Source organism: Penicilliopsis zonata (assembly GCF_001890105.1).
Source record: "Penicilliopsis zonata CBS 506.65 unplaced genomic scaffold ASPZOscaffold_21, whole genome shotgun sequence".
NCBI lineage: Eukaryota > Fungi > Ascomycota > Eurotiomycetes > Eurotiales > Aspergillaceae > Penicilliopsis > Penicilliopsis zonata.
Window position 1 is genome coordinate 204,425 of NW_019208929.1, and position 16,404 is coordinate 220,828.

The 16,404-nt window shown below is 50.0% G+C and overlaps 6 protein-coding genes across 6 annotated transcripts; 4 read left to right on the forward strand and 2 right to left on the reverse strand.

The window, feature by feature from the left end:
- Positions 1–1,097: 1,097 nt before the first annotated feature.
- ASPZODRAFT_75128 (hypothetical protein) lies at positions 1,098–2,849 on the forward strand (the record flags this gene model as incomplete). Its single annotated transcript, XM_022730022.1, has 5 exons — positions 1,098–1,226; positions 1,343–1,756; positions 1,834–1,896; positions 1,967–2,275; positions 2,340–2,849. 5 exons carry the CDS (start codon positions 1,098–1,100, stop codon positions 2,847–2,849), a joined length of 1,425 nt encoding a protein of 474 aa, XP_022577616.1.
- A 561-nt stretch (positions 2,850–3,410) lies between these two features.
- ASPZODRAFT_74918 (hypothetical protein) lies at positions 3,411–4,524 on the reverse strand (the record flags this gene model as incomplete). The annotated part of the gene is made up of 2 exons (XM_022730002.1): positions 3,411–3,926; positions 4,072–4,524. 2 exons carry the CDS (start codon positions 4,522–4,524, stop codon positions 3,411–3,413), a joined length of 969 nt encoding a protein of 322 aa, XP_022577617.1.
- Positions 4,525–4,848: 324 nt separating this feature from the next.
- Positions 4,849–8,159, forward strand: ASPZODRAFT_1218075 (hypothetical protein). Its single transcript, XM_022721304.1, has 9 exons — positions 4,849–5,304; positions 5,398–5,733; positions 5,836–5,951; positions 6,017–6,070; positions 6,169–6,188; positions 6,249–6,319; positions 6,527–6,729; positions 7,511–7,651; positions 7,928–8,159. The coding sequence occupies exons 1-9, from the start codon at positions 5,172–5,174 to the stop codon at positions 8,015–8,017; spliced, it is 1,164 nt and encodes a 387-aa protein (XP_022577618.1). The 5' UTR covers positions 4,849–5,171; the 3' UTR covers positions 8,018–8,159.
- ASPZODRAFT_1217821 (hypothetical protein) lies at positions 7,997–8,955 on the forward strand. The gene is made up of 2 exons (XM_022721303.1): positions 7,997–8,355; positions 8,491–8,955. The coding sequence occupies exons 1-2, from the start codon at positions 8,084–8,086 to the stop codon at positions 8,684–8,686; spliced, it is 468 nt and encodes a 155-aa protein (XP_022577619.1). The 5' UTR covers positions 7,997–8,083; the 3' UTR covers positions 8,687–8,955.
- A 154-nt stretch (positions 8,956–9,109) lies between these two features.
- On the reverse strand, positions 9,110–9,680 carry ASPZODRAFT_1219056 (hypothetical protein). The gene is made up of 2 exons (XM_022721307.1): positions 9,566–9,680; positions 9,110–9,498 (listed from the first exon to the last, which is right to left on the reverse strand). Exon 2 carries the CDS (start codon positions 9,492–9,494, stop codon positions 9,225–9,227), a length of 270 nt encoding a protein of 89 aa, XP_022577620.1. The 5' UTR covers positions 9,495–9,498; positions 9,566–9,680; the 3' UTR covers positions 9,110–9,224.
- Positions 9,681–14,284: 4,604 nt separating this feature from the next.
- On the forward strand, positions 14,285–16,259 carry ASPZODRAFT_136666 (hypothetical protein). Its single transcript, XM_022724107.1, has 4 exons — positions 14,285–14,780; positions 14,890–15,231; positions 15,303–15,641; positions 15,708–16,259. The coding sequence occupies exons 1-4, from the start codon at positions 14,664–14,666 to the stop codon at positions 16,107–16,109; spliced, it is 1,200 nt and encodes a 399-aa protein (XP_022577621.1). The 5' UTR covers positions 14,285–14,663; the 3' UTR covers positions 16,110–16,259.
- Positions 16,260–16,404: the final 145 nt, after the last annotated feature.

The following is a 16,404-nucleotide window of genomic DNA, read 5'->3' on the forward strand; positions in this document are numbered from 1 at the left end:
TTCGTGTTGCAGCTTTGCTCCATAAGCCCCTCCTATCAAGTGGCTGGCTGTGGCTTCTTGACCAACACCGCGCAGCAGCCATATCGATGATGGAAACCGTCTCTTCTTCTTATGCCGTGCATGTGAGAGTCCCCCGCTTGGTAACCAGGCAGTGGTATTACTAAATAGGAAATGGGAGTGGATCATGCCAACTGCCAGGAAGCCAGAGCAAACAATGCTGGGCCTTGGCCTTGATGATGCCTCAACTGGTTATACAGCTACATCTCGAGTATGTTCTGCTGGTTCTCGAGGTCCATGGCATGCTAGAAGCTGTATGAACAGCATATACAGCTTTGCTGGACATTTTGCTGGATATTAAACTCCAATTACTGCTTGCTCCTGGTTCTCGGTGTCGCGAGAAATCTCAGCATCTAGGTGGATGTTCACCGGGATAATCTTCTCTTCACATACTCTCACTTGACATCTGAAACCAGAGTGGCGCTATCGAGCAGATCCATTCACTCATCAAGATAAATTCTAATTACTGGTGAATTTTGAAGCACTTCCCCCCCCCCCCCAGCTCTAGGACTCCCAGTTTCTTCTCTTTCTCCTCCTTCACCCTTCTCTTCTCTTCATCCCCCATCCCTTTAACATCCTCATCTATCTCAATCCTTAAGCATCACCTTTGCCTGTATTGCAACATGGATTGGAGTCAGATCTATCCACCCCCTCCCCCCCCTCAGACAGCTCCGGGTTCGTCTGGAGCAGTTGGACTTCCTAGTCCTTCTGGACCTTCCCATCCTGTCTTTGGATCCCTGATGCCCTATTCTGTGCCTGGCGTTACTCCAGGGTTTGCCGCCCCCCCGTTCATGACACCAGCCTACCCCGGCTTTCAATCTCAACCTGTTGCACCTCCTATGGCCGCCGATCCTGGTCACTCTTTGATCCACGGCCCTCAATTTTTGACTGCGCAGACCCTTGCCCAGGCTGATATCCCTCCCCAAGTTCCCTTTGCTGCGACCCCCCTTCCGGCTCCTGTTCCCCAGCATGTATTCCCTCATGGACAAGCTCAGGTCCTACTGTCCCCGCTTTCACGGCCCACGCTGTCCCAGATTCTCATGGAACACGGTCGCGTGCCCGATACCGTAAACCATTTCGACACAGTTGCGTTGCCAAGTGAAATGCCAATTGGAAGTCTCGTCCATCTGCAGAACTCTACTACATATGGTGTTATCAAGATTACTAATGTGAGTTGTGATTGTTTCAGAACATCTGGAACTGGATCGATCGCCCAACACAACCCACCTTTCACCACTTAAAAGTTTATATTTTTATAAAGAAATCACTAACAAGTATTAAACAGATCCCATACTCCATTACCAAGTCAGAAATCCATCAGTTTATTGGTCGGGATGCACCTCTTGTGTCTCCCATCAAAGGATGCGCTGTCCACATCATCATGGAACGGCCTACTGCGAAGACTATGGACTGCTACGTTGAGTTTGAGACCAAGGAAGCTGCAAAGGTGATTCAAACGCGTCTTACTGCAATGGTTGAACAGGGCCACCGGCGTCTTGGAAGTCGCCATGTGGACGTGGAACTGAGCTCCGAGGATGAACTTCTTAAAGACCTGTTTCCTCGTGCCAAATGCGTCGAGTGGAAAGACGGAAAACCTCACCTTGTGGAAAACACTGACCCATTCTCAACTGGCTTTACGGGATTCTTCACCAATGAAGAGATTGTCAATGCTATTCGCCATGCCGAAAATCCCCAGCGTGTAAGCTCCTCCTTCAGCTCCATCCCTTGGGTCCCTTCTTTCCTAAGTGAATACTAATAATATACCAATGCAAACAGTCCCCTTTCTGTAACAAATGTCCTCAGCGCACTTACGAAAGCACTATCAGCACTCTCTATAAGGTATGGCCATCATGAGATGTTCTCCATCAGTATCTATTGCACTTCTCTGACTTGTATATTTTCTGTTTAGTTCCCCTGGCACGAAACTCACATGTACACGGTTGGCGATCGCAACCTTCTGTTTGAACTTACCAGTCGTCAAATCAAGACACTGGCCAGCCGTGTCAAGAACTCGAAGACTGTCGGACTCGATCAGAGACTCCTCCGTGACCTGCTGCACGCTGGACTTCGTTGCCCTTCATTTAACGAACGCATGAAATACACGCTGTGCTTTTATTCAGAGGACATCAGAGAAATTACCCGGTTTTCCGAAGCCGGCAAATGGTTTCCTTTCGACACCCTTGTGAGAATGCCCGGCTTCAATGAAGCTACCATGATGGTAGGTCACTCACCTCTCTCCCCTCCTGGCAATAGCAGGTGGCTGACAGCTGGTCTTTGTACAGCATTACGCGAAATTAATCACTAAGGGTTCGACTGTCGAGGAACATGCAAATGCGGAGCTGCCTAACTCTTTTCCCCCTACCATCAATCTCCAATCTCCCTATGGTAGGATTTGGTATGAATGGTCTCTGGAAGTGTCCAAATACAAGTCCTGGGAGTCTGCCGTCCAACGTGAGATGGTCATTCTTTGCAATTTGGTCCTCGCCGGTTGGATCCAGGCCCAGAGAGAAAGGAACCCCGCTCTTGCTAATGGGGATGACGAGGCCTTGGGTGCTATTTCCAGTACTACTGCCAGTGCTGGTTCCGCCCCTGGTCCTGTCGGCCTTCCAACCATCAATGTGACCCAGGCCAACAACGGCGTGCCTGTCAACCCCTATTTCCTCCCAGAGTTCACTCAGCTGGGCGGAAACACTCACGCCAACAACTACAACGGCCCTCAGGTCAACGCTGGTCACGGTAACGCTGTGGTCAACCCTGGCTTTCCCTTTGCTCCTGCCGGCTTTGGCTTGTAGCTTCACCATACGTTTCTGATCTCTGGATTCCCTTACCTTCTTCCGCTTGTGAGCTGGTCTCGACATAGCTAACCGCCAATCGCCCTCTGACTTGGTAGGTGTCACCGGTTTTGGAGAAACAACCGAGTTGTTGCGTGATCGGTAGCTGTTTTCAAAGTGGTGATGGGTTTGTCCCTATGGAATTCCTAGTTATGAGATCTGTTCTTTTTTTGCTTTTCCATTTTCCCACTTTGTTGTCGCTTTGATGTTTCGTCAATTTCGGTGCATTCGGATTTCCATCATGCTTCAGGTACAGCGCTTGACCCAGCGTCTCTTGTGGGGGAGGATTTTCGAGACGGTTATCTACTGTGATTCCATATCGAACGATCTGGTCGAGCTTGGACGAGGTCTTTTTGAATTTCTGAGTGGTGCGAATTATTGGAGAGTTAGTTTTGCGCATGGGATTCCTAACAGGTGCATTCTGTCGCTTCCTTTTGATTCGGAAATTGAAGTACTCTAGTCAAGCAATATCAACTTTATCGTCTATCATTACTTCATTTTTCGTATGACAAATGCTATCATCTAAGCTATTGTATCGTCTTTGACGTCTTCACTGCCAACCGCTTGGCTCTCGAGAGCTCTCTTCCGTGCTAAGCCCTCTGCTCGCTTTCTTTCTCTCCTGGCTTCCGGATCCTCCCATCCAGCTGGCCTGGCCCTCGCCTTTCCTGTTGTCTTGGTATGTTGAGATTGGGCCGCGGAGCAGAGGTCGAGGAGACTACTACGAAATCTCTCCCTGCGCTCTGAGTTAGTTGAAAACCGCTCGTTCGACATGGCAATGAGCATCTCCAGGTATCCCTCCGTGACTAGACTGCGGACCACAGGCTCGCCATCCTCCTCGGGGTTGCTCTCGTCGCAGTATCCGATCACCGATTCCAGGGACAAGCCCGACGAACGGACCGCAACAATCGGACTAGGGCCCTCTTGGCCTTCTCCAAGACAGCGAAGGCTTTGCAGGCCGCTTTCACGAAATCCCGAGCCAGAAGCAGCGGCCAAGACTGGCTGGGCGTGTTTCAGAGTGGCAGTCATGATATGGAGGATCTAGGATGGATTCATCAGTCAGGCTCTGGGGCTTTTAATTTATTAATAGAAACCAAGAGGGTTTCTTTGAAGAGTAGAAGTGAAGAGTAGAAGGGATTGAAGCAAAACAAGAAGAAGAAAGAGAAGAGAGAGAGAGAAGACTGACCATGGGCTCGAAATGAAAGCGCACCAGCCGCGGGCCTTGTCCATCTTTGTCCAGTGCTGGGGGCTTTCCATCTCCAGGCACCATGCCAAACAGCTTGTGCAGCGACCGGCTCTTCTCTTCGACACTCGACGGCCACTCCAGTGGGTCGTGAGAGACATAGAGCCAGTTCCCAGCGCCTTTGCCTCCAGAGGGTGCAAACTGTCGTTGTTGCTGCTCAGACTGGAGCTGCTTTTTCCTGCCCTCCAGAAACACGCTGATCCGGCCAGCGCAGCTGCTGGTTGTCACCAAGCCCGGCAATCTGTTGATGTCCCCGATCAGATCACGGATTCCTTCGTCCACCGATCCCTTGGGCGACAGATCGAAGTACTCTGCATCTGGAATGGAAAGCTCTGCAAGGATTTTCTGCTTCCGAGACTCGAAGACCGGGGGGATGGCTGGGCCCCCTCCCTCCATCGTGCCCGACGCTTGTGTCTGCTCTTTATTCGCAACCTATTAAAGGGTTCAGGCACCGCTATCCAAACAGTTCGTTGACAGGTTCCCCGCCCCCTCTTTACTTCTTTGGCGGTTTTTTTTTTTCCTTCGAGAAGGAAGTGGAGCTGACTAGGAATAGCAGCTCCCCTACTGGAGTGCAAGAATTATTGTAGGACCAAGACGTTACAAAGAAACCGGATCCTCATGGACTATCGCTGGTCTTGATCTCCCAAGAAAATATCCTGCTTCGAGCAGTTCTTTGGCCTAATCGCTGTCGTCATGGAACGTCAAAGGGAGGTAAGGTTCCTCTTTCCTTGTTCTTTAATTAGACGCAGGTTCGGCGGCGCCCGGCGAAACGGAAATCGCCCCAGAAGCTACCAGCCCCCTGGTCTCTTCTCGGACTCTTTGTTCGCTCCAAGCTCGCTAGGAAGACACTGTCAAGCCGATCGAAATCTTTGTCAGCGATCGAGGCAGGGTCCCGTCCATGCTTAAATGCGGTATACCCCTCCAGCCAGGTTGCCAGGGCCGCCCATTCTCTCCTTCGATAGACAATATCCTACAGGGGGGGGGGGTTTTCTGTCTAGTACAATAACCATTACTCTTCTGCAGCAAATAAGGATCTTCGAACCATGCCTCGTCGATCGCCTCGGCCCGGATCCGCCTCAGCGGCTACTGCTGCTTCCACAGCGGCCGCGCCAAAACGGCGCGTATCCGCCAGATTGAGCGCCGGCGGCGATAGCAAAAAACGAAGACTGAACGCAGGTGCTACTCCCCATAAGACCAGGGCTACGGAAAGCAAGAGTAAATATTTCGAGTCGGATTCTGAATCTGATGCTGCAGCCGGCTCTGATTCAGCTTATGGCGACTCGGACTCTGCCAGGAAGAGCAAAGCTAAACGGTCAAGCGCAAAGCAGAATTCATCAACCCTGAACAAGCGCGGACAGTCACTCAAGAGCCGTGAAGAAGCCAAGGGCAGCGACGAAACCCAGGATGCGACCGCCAGGCCGAAAGGGAAGGAGCTCTGGAGAGAAGGTGTTCGCACCGGTCTCGGGCCAGGGAAGGAAGTCTTCATTCAGAAGCCCAAGGCCAGAGATCCGGGTGATACCCTATATGAGGATGAAACGCTGCATCCCAATACCATGTTGTTCCTGCAGGATTTGAAACAGAATAATGACAGGGAATGGCTCAAAGGTATGTCACAAACTGGCGGTCAGCGGCAGTTTTTTTCCCCCTTGTTTCTGTTGATTTGTTCAGAACCAGCAAGGCTAAATTGCTAATTTCTTGCCCATCTAGCCCACGATGCCGACTACCGTGCTGCAAAGAAAGACTGGGAGACATTTGTTGAAAGCCTCACTGAAAAGATCATTGAGAAAGACGAGACCATCCCCGAACTTCCAGCCAAGGACGTCGTGAGTAGCTCTCGCTTGTATGGCCCATCGTGAAACGACAAGACTAAAATGGTCCACCTTTGTAGGTTTTTCGCATCCACCGAGACGTTCGGTTCAGCAAGAATCCCACTCCATACAAGGTGAGTCGAAAAGAACACTCCTTCTCAGCTAAATAGATATATGAGAAGAAAGGAGAACCGTCTTTCTCTTCAAAACTGGCTAGCTGACAATTTTCAAGACTCATTTCTCGGCTGCATGGTATGGGGGACTCGGGACTGTGTGCAAACGGTTATTGTCAGCTAATGTGTTCATTGATAGGTCACGAACAGGCAAGAAAGGGCCTTACGCTGCATACTATGTTCACCTTGAACCCGAAGCCAGCTTTGTGGGTAAGTCATTCGAGATTGGGATTGCGCAGTTTTCCTATTCATGCGACACTTTGAACACCCAACACCTCTGGAATCTGTGTCTGCTATGTCTGCCGTGATCTTCCTGGGGAATTTAGACACCTGCCTGCCGCGTCCATTTTCCTGCCATCAGCCAGAACTCGGTGTGTATGTTTGGTGTCTGTGCTGATCAAGGTTGCTCAACTCTAGGTTGTGGTCTTTGGATGCCCGAGGCTGAGAAGCTTGCACTTCTCCGCGAGGAGGTGGATCAAAGGTCGCACCGTTTGAAAGCTATCCTCCGAGAAGCAAACATGCGCCGTGTGATCTTCGACGGGATACCAGACGAAGAACGAGAGGCAGTCAAAGCCTTTGTGGACCAGAATAAGGAGAGCTCCCTCAAAATTAAACCCAAGGTGTGTATCCTTCCCATCGTTCTTCCTTTCTCGTTTGTCTTTTGTTCCCTTCGGTCAGGTTCGCGATTGTCACAGCAATTGTCTAAGCAGGAGCCTGTCATGGCAAGGCCGTCTATACTACATAGACAGACGGCCTTTGCGATCATCTCATGGCAGTGATTCGGCGGCCCACCAGGGTAGCGTGCGTCTCTGCTGGCTTGCTAGATGAGCCGAATGTGTCAGTTCGCATTAGAAGACGCGACTCCCAGGGTATCATTCGTGTCAGGGTGGGGTGTAAAGCTCCAAAACAAACACTGAGAAGCCTTTCCCTGCCCTGCCGTCTTTCGTGGCGATCTGAACGGGATGTTGCCACCAGGTCCACCGTCAGCGCTCGAGCATTTCCGGCCAACGGAAGAACCATTGCAATATCTGACCATCAACTTGCCATGGGAACTGCCAGACAGTTTTAAATGTCATTGATGGATCAAGCACAGTGTTGATGGTCAAAAACGCAGCTCCGCGCCACGGGTGGTTTCGGGTAGCTACTAGCTGAACCGTGTCAGGAGTGTACCTTTTCCCCGACCCCTGCTATCTGACCCGAGTCTACGTTTCTTGGGTCTGGTTCGCGCCTGTCCCACACACACGCACTTTTCCTTCGTATCACCCGGCGATTTGTTTTGGCACCGTCTACCTTGATTCCATGGTTCAGCAAGTTCCAGCCTGAGCTTCGGGCAGCGGGTCTCGGACCAAATTTTGAGTGCAGTAATAATGTCTGATCTGACTGACTGTGTTGCTTCTCTAGGGCTACGAGGTGGACAACGAAAACATCCTGTTGCTACGCTTACGCAGCTTCACGATCAGCAAAAGTCTGGCTGATGTAGACTTGCTCGGTCCTACTGTGCAGGAGAAAATTGCCACCCTGATCGGTACCATGGAGCCATTTGTAAGCCCCTCAACTTTCCTTTTTTTTTTTTTTTTGCGTTCTCCAGGTTCCCGCGCAGGCTGCAGCGATTAGGTCCTAGCACCCCTCTCAGGCCTCCCGGACTCCGGGCTCTCTTGGGAGTGTTGGCCCGCTGGGTTGATGTTGCTCTCAGCCACTTCAGCGGTCTGCTGCCCTTGGTTATCCACCAGGGTGAACAGGAAGCTGAAACTAGATGAGCGTCGTGACCATGAGGGAACTCGCACTGGCCACGAATCATAATAACCATGTGATGGATAGGTTACGTATCTCAACAAAGTCGTCATGCCGGATCCTGGAGCCCAAGACTCAACCGACGAGTCTGAGGACGAAGATGGCGCCAGCGTCTGAGCGACCTGGCCGTCGATATAGGGATAGTATTGCCCATCTTATCTTGTCTTGGAATTTTCGAGTCGTATGGTTCTGTCGCTTTTTTTTTTCCAGTCTGCTTGTTTCAGCCCCCCTCATCCTTCCTTCTTCTTCAGTCCGTTTTCGTTGGTGCTCCTCCCACAAGACATTTTTAATCTTTTTCCTTCCCCCCCAGCAACCACATTTTGCGTCTGCCTTCCTTTGGTACCATTTCCCCTCGTCCACAATAGAAGTATGCTAGCAAAGTTCTTTTTCCTCCCCTGTTTTACAATGCGTCCATCTTTTTGTAGACCATCATCATCTCCTTGGTATCCCCCCCCCCCCCCCCCCCCCCAGACGGACATCGGCACGCGCTTATTTTCACCCTGACCGCTACTCCATGGAGTAGAGACTGAAAGAAGGTTCTCTCGGATCGACAGGCCGGGGGGAGGGGGGGGGGGGGGGGGGGGGGGCCACGATACAACAATACGAACGTCGGAACGACCTGACAGTGACACTTTTCTGGCACTGCTACCTGCAGTCCGCTCGCGCCGCAGTCGGCCCGTCGGTCTTTCCGTTGGGTTGGCTCCACGCTGGTCCCATTATTATTCATTCTGGAGTTTTCAGGATTACCCAGTGGGCACTGGGCAGCGGCACTGCGGCAGTGCATAGCGCGCGCGTGGTGGTGCACAGTGCACACTGGACACTGGACACTGGACACCGAAACGTCGGGAAACCAAGGGTGTGAGGAATGAGTTCCACTTTCCAGAGCCAGCGAAAGTTGGTCTCGCTGTCCGTGTCTCTCGTGTCCCATGGTTCGAGGAGGGGAAATGGAAGCACCGCCGAACCAGCCTGCTGGAGCCATTTTTCTGCATCACTGCCCAAGGTAAGAAAGTACAGACCAACGCGAAGGAGAAAAATAAAAAAAGGGAAAAAGAAAAAAAAAAAAAGGAAGAGAAAAAGAAAAAGAATAATGGAATAAATAAATCCAACCATGGTGGGTCGTCCGTCTTTCCCTCTCCCATGGACCAGAATGGGTGTCTGTTTCGGTCTTGTTGCGTCCGACAATCATGCAGCTCCTTTTCCGTCGAGTCGAGTCGATTCGATTCAAGTCCTTTTGGAAGGGGGGAAGAGCCCGAGCTAGGCTTTAGCCTGCTGTCTGCTGTCTGTTGCCTGTTGCCTGTTGCCTGTGATTGTGACTGTTAGCCTGTCAGAGATGCGTCTTGATCTGTCGGGGGTGACATTGCGGTACAGAGCATGAGAGGAGGAGGAGGAGGAGGAGGAGAAGAAGAAGAAAAACAAGAAGAACAAGAAGAAAAAGATGAGGCATAGTCTCCTTTTTTGGTGCCTTGGGGCATTTATCTAGTCTTTTGGAGAAATATTTGGCGGAGCTGACGTCCATCAACTCGACATCGCCCACGTCGACGACATGGACAACGATCAAGATGAAGGCAAACCAAGGACAAAAAATTAGGTTCATGTAACTAGAACTGGATTATTGCATTGAAATAGGATAATTAATATTTGGGGATCTGTGCTCTGGCCTCGTACCATACACGGAGAAGATCTCGAGCTGTACTCCGCGTTCATGCAGGAGACGACAGGGATGGGATAGTGGTACGAGATTGGCATATTATCAAGGTATAGGTAGTAACATAATAACCAACTATGGTATGATGTACTACAAGTATATGTTAGTGGTAAAATTCTCGTTTGAGGAGGATGACATGGATTGATTATTGTTGAATGTTGGATCTACTAACTACCTAACCTAGTTTATTTGCCAATGGCTCACCACAGCGTACAACAAACTAGGCATCCGTGTAGTCCAGAGTCTAGATCAGGATCCGAATGCCGGGAGAAGAGAAATCCTGTTCGAAATATTGGAATTTGGCTGGGTTTATTGGTGGACGGATCCCTGCGCGAGTCATGTCCCTTTCTTTGTTCTCTCAACATTCGTCTCTTGGTTGGTGATTGACCAGGAACACCTGGTCAGATACTACCAGGTACCTCGATAGGTACCTGGGTATTCGGTTACTCCGGACAGACTCACCAAGTCTTCTTTGTCTGCTGTCTTTTTAAGTTTCAGGGAATCTCCCCTTGCATCAATGGTGGCTTCCAGTCGATTTGTCGAGAACCTGTTCCGAGTAGTGACAAGACACTGACAAGAGGTACGGAGTACTTCACTATTTACTCTGTAGTGTATGTAGTAGGTGAATTTGGATCCTGGCAGGTCTCTTTAGTCCCTGTCAGGTGTGCAGCAGAGGTAGTTACTCCATAGAGAGGTACTCCGTAACTAGTCAAGCGATCTGCAGGATGACAGGTGATGTGTCACACCACCGGTGATCATCATAATGCAGACTTAATATGTAGTAGGGATGTGTAGTAGGGATGTGGTAGTAACTAGGTAGGTACAGAGTACTCTGTACAGAGGACTCCGTCGAGAGTATTGTTAGGCACCAACCAGCCTGGGTTAAGGCATCAACCGGTCCTCCCACATTAAGTTTACGCGTAGAGAATTTTCCCACCGCATCTATATGAAAAATCGCCCAGATCTCCTCTTGATTGGCGTGTTGGTGGCCCTCGTGAAAAGCCACCCAGGCCAGCTGACGGTCATGATAGGCTCGCAGTTGTTCCCGTGACCGACAACTCATGCGGGACGACGGGAGGAAAACAGGGGTCTTCCATGATATTTAGTCTTACTATTTGGGTTAGTCCTGGTACTACCTAGTACGGAGTACCTAGGTTAGATACAGTGGTACCTACTAGGTACCTACCTACTTAGGTACAGAAGACACTGTAGTACCGGAGTAGTAGTAGTTGCTATCTAGTTTCTACCTAGTTAACTAGGTAAGATACCACGTCAGACTTGGCATCTACATACCATCAAGTTAGGTAGCAAACCAATGACGCAGTGACGGTGGATGCTGGCGGCAACGGAAAGACGCGGACGGCAATGCAAGTGCGCCAGCCACACCGATTGGTTTTCTTCCACTCCGAGGTAGCACGGATTAACTAGTTGACTAGGAGTAGTTGACTAGGAGTTAGTCAACTAGTAGTAGATACTAGATACGTAGAGGCTAGTAGTAGATACTAACTACCTAGGTAGATAACTGGAGGCTAGTATTGACTAGTATTGTACCAGTCCGTGTCCGTGTCCGTATCTGGTCCACCACCCAGTGCGGACTGGCGGCGGCCCCTCCAAGAAAAAACGTGGCAAGAGGATTCCAATTTCCAACAAACGAAGCGCTAAACAAGTGCCTCATGGTGCGACGAGTTACTTGTATGATTACATACAGAGTATTACACAGTATTACACAGTATTACAGAGTATATTATACTTGACTTTATAATATAGATATATATACATACATATCTATATTTATTTCATATGAACCTAATTCTTAACTATGTTACTTACCGAGGTATCCAGTACTACAGGCCCTACCTAAGTACAGAGTACTCCGTACCTAACTTCGCGGCCTCTGTACCGTATGGTAACATCCTATGTACTACTAGTCATGCATGAGATCGGCGGGAGGTCGGAGCGGCCCGCCTGGACATGGTCGGAGATGGCCAACGAGGCACGGTGCCAACCGTCCGTTTGCATCGATGGTTAACAAGTACTACTGTTTAGTACATGCCAGGTTTTTTTTTTTCTTTTTTTCTTTTTTTTTTCTTCTCTTTTCCTTTTCTTTTTTGCTTCTTCTCCTTTTTTTTTTTTTTAGTCCCTTTACTATTCATGTGTAACGGTTCTGATTCCTGCGAGGACTGTAGTGTAGTACTATGCAGTCCGAGTCCAGTCACAGGTGATCCGAGCGTCCGGCTGGCCAGCAAGATAAACCCTACCTAGGTAGGTACCTAAGAGGTATTCGTCTTTGTCGGTTGTAATTAAGACGCCACAAGCTTGATGGGAAATTCAAGTAGCCCACAGAAAAGAAAGGGGGGGGGGAAGAATTGCAAAGGAAAACCGGGCGCAGAGGTCTCCCTTACGGAGTTTTAACTACTCCGTACATACTTCCTAGGGTAGCAAAGACTCTACTACATACTATTTGGTTACGTATGCGACGGGGATGTGATACCCCGCATCATTTGAGACATTCCAAGACAAGTCGTTGACTGGTAGAGGAAGTGAGGTATGTAGTGCTTGCTCGCTTGCTCTTTAGTTTAGGTACCTAAGTTTGCTATCGGGTAATTCTCTCGACTGGGATAAATAGGCCTAATAGCCAATGATCGTATAACACTCGGTAGTAATTACTCCGTGATTAGGTACCTAGTAATGTTAGTTAGTAGGTAACTAGTGGTAGGTAGCAGGTACCACGACTTATTGGATCGGTGAGTCGCGCGCTAATGCAGGATACCTGGGTGTGCCCATAACGGGCACGCTGGTGCGGTCCCAGGACTGTAGCACTGGGACATTAGGGCCCTCCACTCTCTGCCCCTGTTATTGGATACCAGAGGCTTACTCGACCGGAATACGGAGTACCTAACGGAGTGAGGTACGGAGCACCTTACGGAGTACCTTGCATTTCTTGGGTACGGAGTAGAGCATATATACTTCATCATTACGTAGGTCAAGCTTGGTGGCAAATTTTTCAGCTGACTACATACCACATACTAGTTACATACTTACTACTATCATTACATAAGGATCGTGATAAAAAGACTATTAAACAATTAATCACCTATTAGGAGTACTATATAGTAGCAGTACTACAAGTCTAGGAAGTCTCGGAAGACCTCCGCAAAGGGAAATAGTCCAGACTGTACCATGGTAACGCAGGCCGTGGTAACGCCATCAAGACCACGGTATCCAAGACGTACCGTACCGTATCTACCGAAGGAACGGAGGCTCATGCAGCGACGGCTCGGAGCGCTCCTTTCCCGTCATGGGGCATCGCTGATAGTTACCTAGAATATGCTTTATAGCTACAGATATAATAATATAAACTCGTTATTGATGTCCTCGGTAGTGTAGGGATTGATATCAATGTGTATATTACACTACGTAGTTTCATCTTTATTATGATTCCCTCCCTGATGTTCCCTGTCCTTTTATTCTTGTATGCACATTCCTGTCGGTGATCCTTGCAGACGGCCCAGCCCGTCCGATCGCAAGCCTCGCCCGAGCCTTGCGTTACGGAGTACATATTTGTCCTACAGTCTTGCTTCAAGCTACCTAGGTAATTAATGAGGTGTACGGAGTATGATTCGAGGCGTACGGAGTATGACTCGAGGTAGAATAAGTTCAGAGTATGAAGAGTATAGCTTTGTATCATACTGTACTCATATGTACTCATATGTACTCCTTCTGTACTCATTCCAAGTCAACTAGTTACCTGAGTAACTACTACCTAGGTACGGAGTAGTTGACTAGCTAAGACTACATACACCGCTTAGACATATAGCTGCAACTTCATCAACCGCCAACCATGCAGCAGGCCTGATCTGGATCTCACCGCTTGGCGTATTACACCATGAGGACTTGCTCTCCGTACTGTCCTACTGCCAGCGATAGAATTACAAAAATATACTTATATTTAGTATGATAGCTATAGAGTTAGTATATAATAGTATAGTATGATAGAATAGTATAGTATAACAGAATAGAATAGTATAATAGAATAGTATAGCATAATAGAATAGTATAGTATTATACTGTATTACATACCGTACATACCAGCCCAAACGGCGCCCGATAGTTTCAGCTGATCCCCATAGAACCATGGATCCCAGCGACTCTGGCTTGGCTGCGCCTGAAGACTAGGATGCGAGGTTCCCCATCCATGTCTATGGGTCGTTGGCGTGTTGGGTCCGACCGGCTTCTTCATGACCGCCATTTGCCCCACTGTCTGCTATGGAAGATGAATCTGAATTTTAATACTAGCAGGATTACTTTTTTCACTGTTTGACTCCTCCCTATTCCTAGTCTTTTATCTTACAGATACATAGATCTTTCTCCTCCTCAAGAATTATCTAGTGATACCATCAGGTAAGTTTTCAGTCTTGACCCTCATCACTACATATTTCCTCTCTTATTCCTCTCTTCTTTTCCTCTTATTCCAATCTTTTCTTTTATTCTCGATTTCTCTAATCTTTCTCAGTCTCCGCCTCTTCCCGCCCGAAACCCACTCGCGCTTTCAACTTAAACCGTTTCCGTGCACGTCATCAGCCCTTTTTTTTTTATTTTGTCTCCTGGTCACCTGCTTCCTTTTTCCCATTGGCTTTCTTTTTTTCTTTTTTTTTTCACTCTTTTTTTTTCCCTCTCTTTTTTAATTTATTGATTTATTATTTCAATTATTATTTATTACATACTGTATTTTACATTTCACCAACAAAAAAAAAACCTCCCACGAGGGCTATGCTGGCTTTCGCTGCACATCACCCGACGGCAGCTGCTTCTCTCCTCTGATTTGACCTCCCTCGCCTACTGCCTTCATTGTTGTGATCCGATCCCCTGCCATCATCAGCGTCATCCTCATCCTCATCCTCATCCCGACCCTGGTCGTCTCGTCGTGACTCGCCTCCTCCCCTCAGCCTGCCCTCCACCTCTCCCTATCCACCCTCCGTCGCAAATCTCGCCTCTCTCTCTCTCTCTCTCTCTCTCTCTCTCTCTCTCTTTCTCTCTCCCTTTCTTCCCTCCCTACAAATGTCCAGCAACCCCCACGATCCCTCCGATCCTAATCGACCGCCGACTCAGTATCCACCTCCCCAGTGGACCGCTGCCAGTCATCCGGACGAGCCTGCCCATCAGTCTCAGTACTCGGTATCTCTCTCTCTTCTACTCTCTCTCTCTCTCTCTCTCTCTTCTACTACTACACACACACTCTCTCTTTCTCTTTTGTTCCCCCCTGCTAATCATCATGATGATTCAGTATCCTCCTCCCGCCTCCTACGCTCCTCCATCTCATCCTCATCATCCTCCTCCTCCTCATCCTCCTCACCCTACGACTGACCAGGATCGCTCCGCCTACTCGTCTTCCTACCCTCCTCCGCCGCCGCCACCGCCGTCCGCTCAATACCCCCCGCCGCCCGCCAACATGGCCGCTATCCACCCTCAGGTTCAGGGCCCTCAAGATCCCTACCGTCTGCCTCCACCCCCAGGCGCATACCGTCCGGCCGATGTCTACGCCCAGCCTCCGCCCCAGGTTGTCTACCAGGCCGCCGCCCCGCGCCAGCGCACCGCCATCGCCTGCCGCTACTGTCGACGACGAAAGGTACGAATACAGCGGAGGGGGGGAAAAGAAAAGAAAAGAAAAGAAAAGAAAAGGCTAATTCTGATGGATAGATTCGCTGTTCCGGCTTCGAAAGCTCCCAGGACGGTCGTTGCAGCAATTGCATCCGGTTCAACCAGGAGTGCATGTTCACCCCGGTCTCCTCCCAGGCCCAGGCCTTTGTGCCCGCCCACGCCGCCTACCCGCACCTGCGCAACCCCCAGAACCAGGGCCGCCCGGGCGTCACCCTCTACGGCGCCCATGGCCAGCCCCTGCCTCCTCAACAGCAGCCTCCCCCCGAAACCACCTTGCCTCCCCCGCAAGGCATGTATCAGCATCCTTACGGCCGTCCGCCTCACCTGGATGACCGATCCGTTCCCCCTCCCCTGGCTCCGCCTATGCCTCAGGATCCAGTATGTCCTCTCTCTCTCTCTCTCTCTCTCTCTCTCTCTCCCTCTATACCAGCTAACTCTTCTCAGAGACAGCCTGGTGCACGTCGCGGCTCAGGTGCCGGCTTCGAATACCCTGATCCCACAAACCTGGCCCCAGTGACCCCCGCCGTGTCATCCGCAGGCTATCCCGGACACCCCGTCCCCAACTCGTACTACCCACCTCCCCCCCAGCACGATCGTCGTCCGTCCCCTCAGGCCACCTATCCTTACGATAGTCGCCACTCCTCCTCCCCACACAGCTCCTCGCCGTATCCAGCCTTGCATCCTGCCCAGCCGGGCATCACCCCGCCACCAACCTCCACTGCAGCTCCGTCTCGTGGTGGTCTGAACGTTCGCGATATGCTCAACCCGGGGGACCAGAGCCACGGCCGCTCCAGCACCGACAGTGATATGCTCAACGCCCTCAATCGCCGTGGCTTGAACCAGTAATCCGGGTGTGACCTCAGTATTGACGGGGAGAGGAGAGGAATGGCAAGGGAGAGGGAGATGAAGAAAGAACCGGGATCTTGTGTGCTGGCCACACAAGATTCCGCTTCGCAGATTCAAAATGATCGATGATGTTTTCTCTGGCATGGAACGGAATAGAACCGCCTTTTTTTTTTTTTTTTTTTTTTTTTTTTAACAACAAGCCGTTTGCTCCGGACCTCCATTTTTCAAAACGCCCATTGCTGCTACGATTCGACCGGTCTTATGTTCGCCGTTATGATGTCAATTGACTCTCACG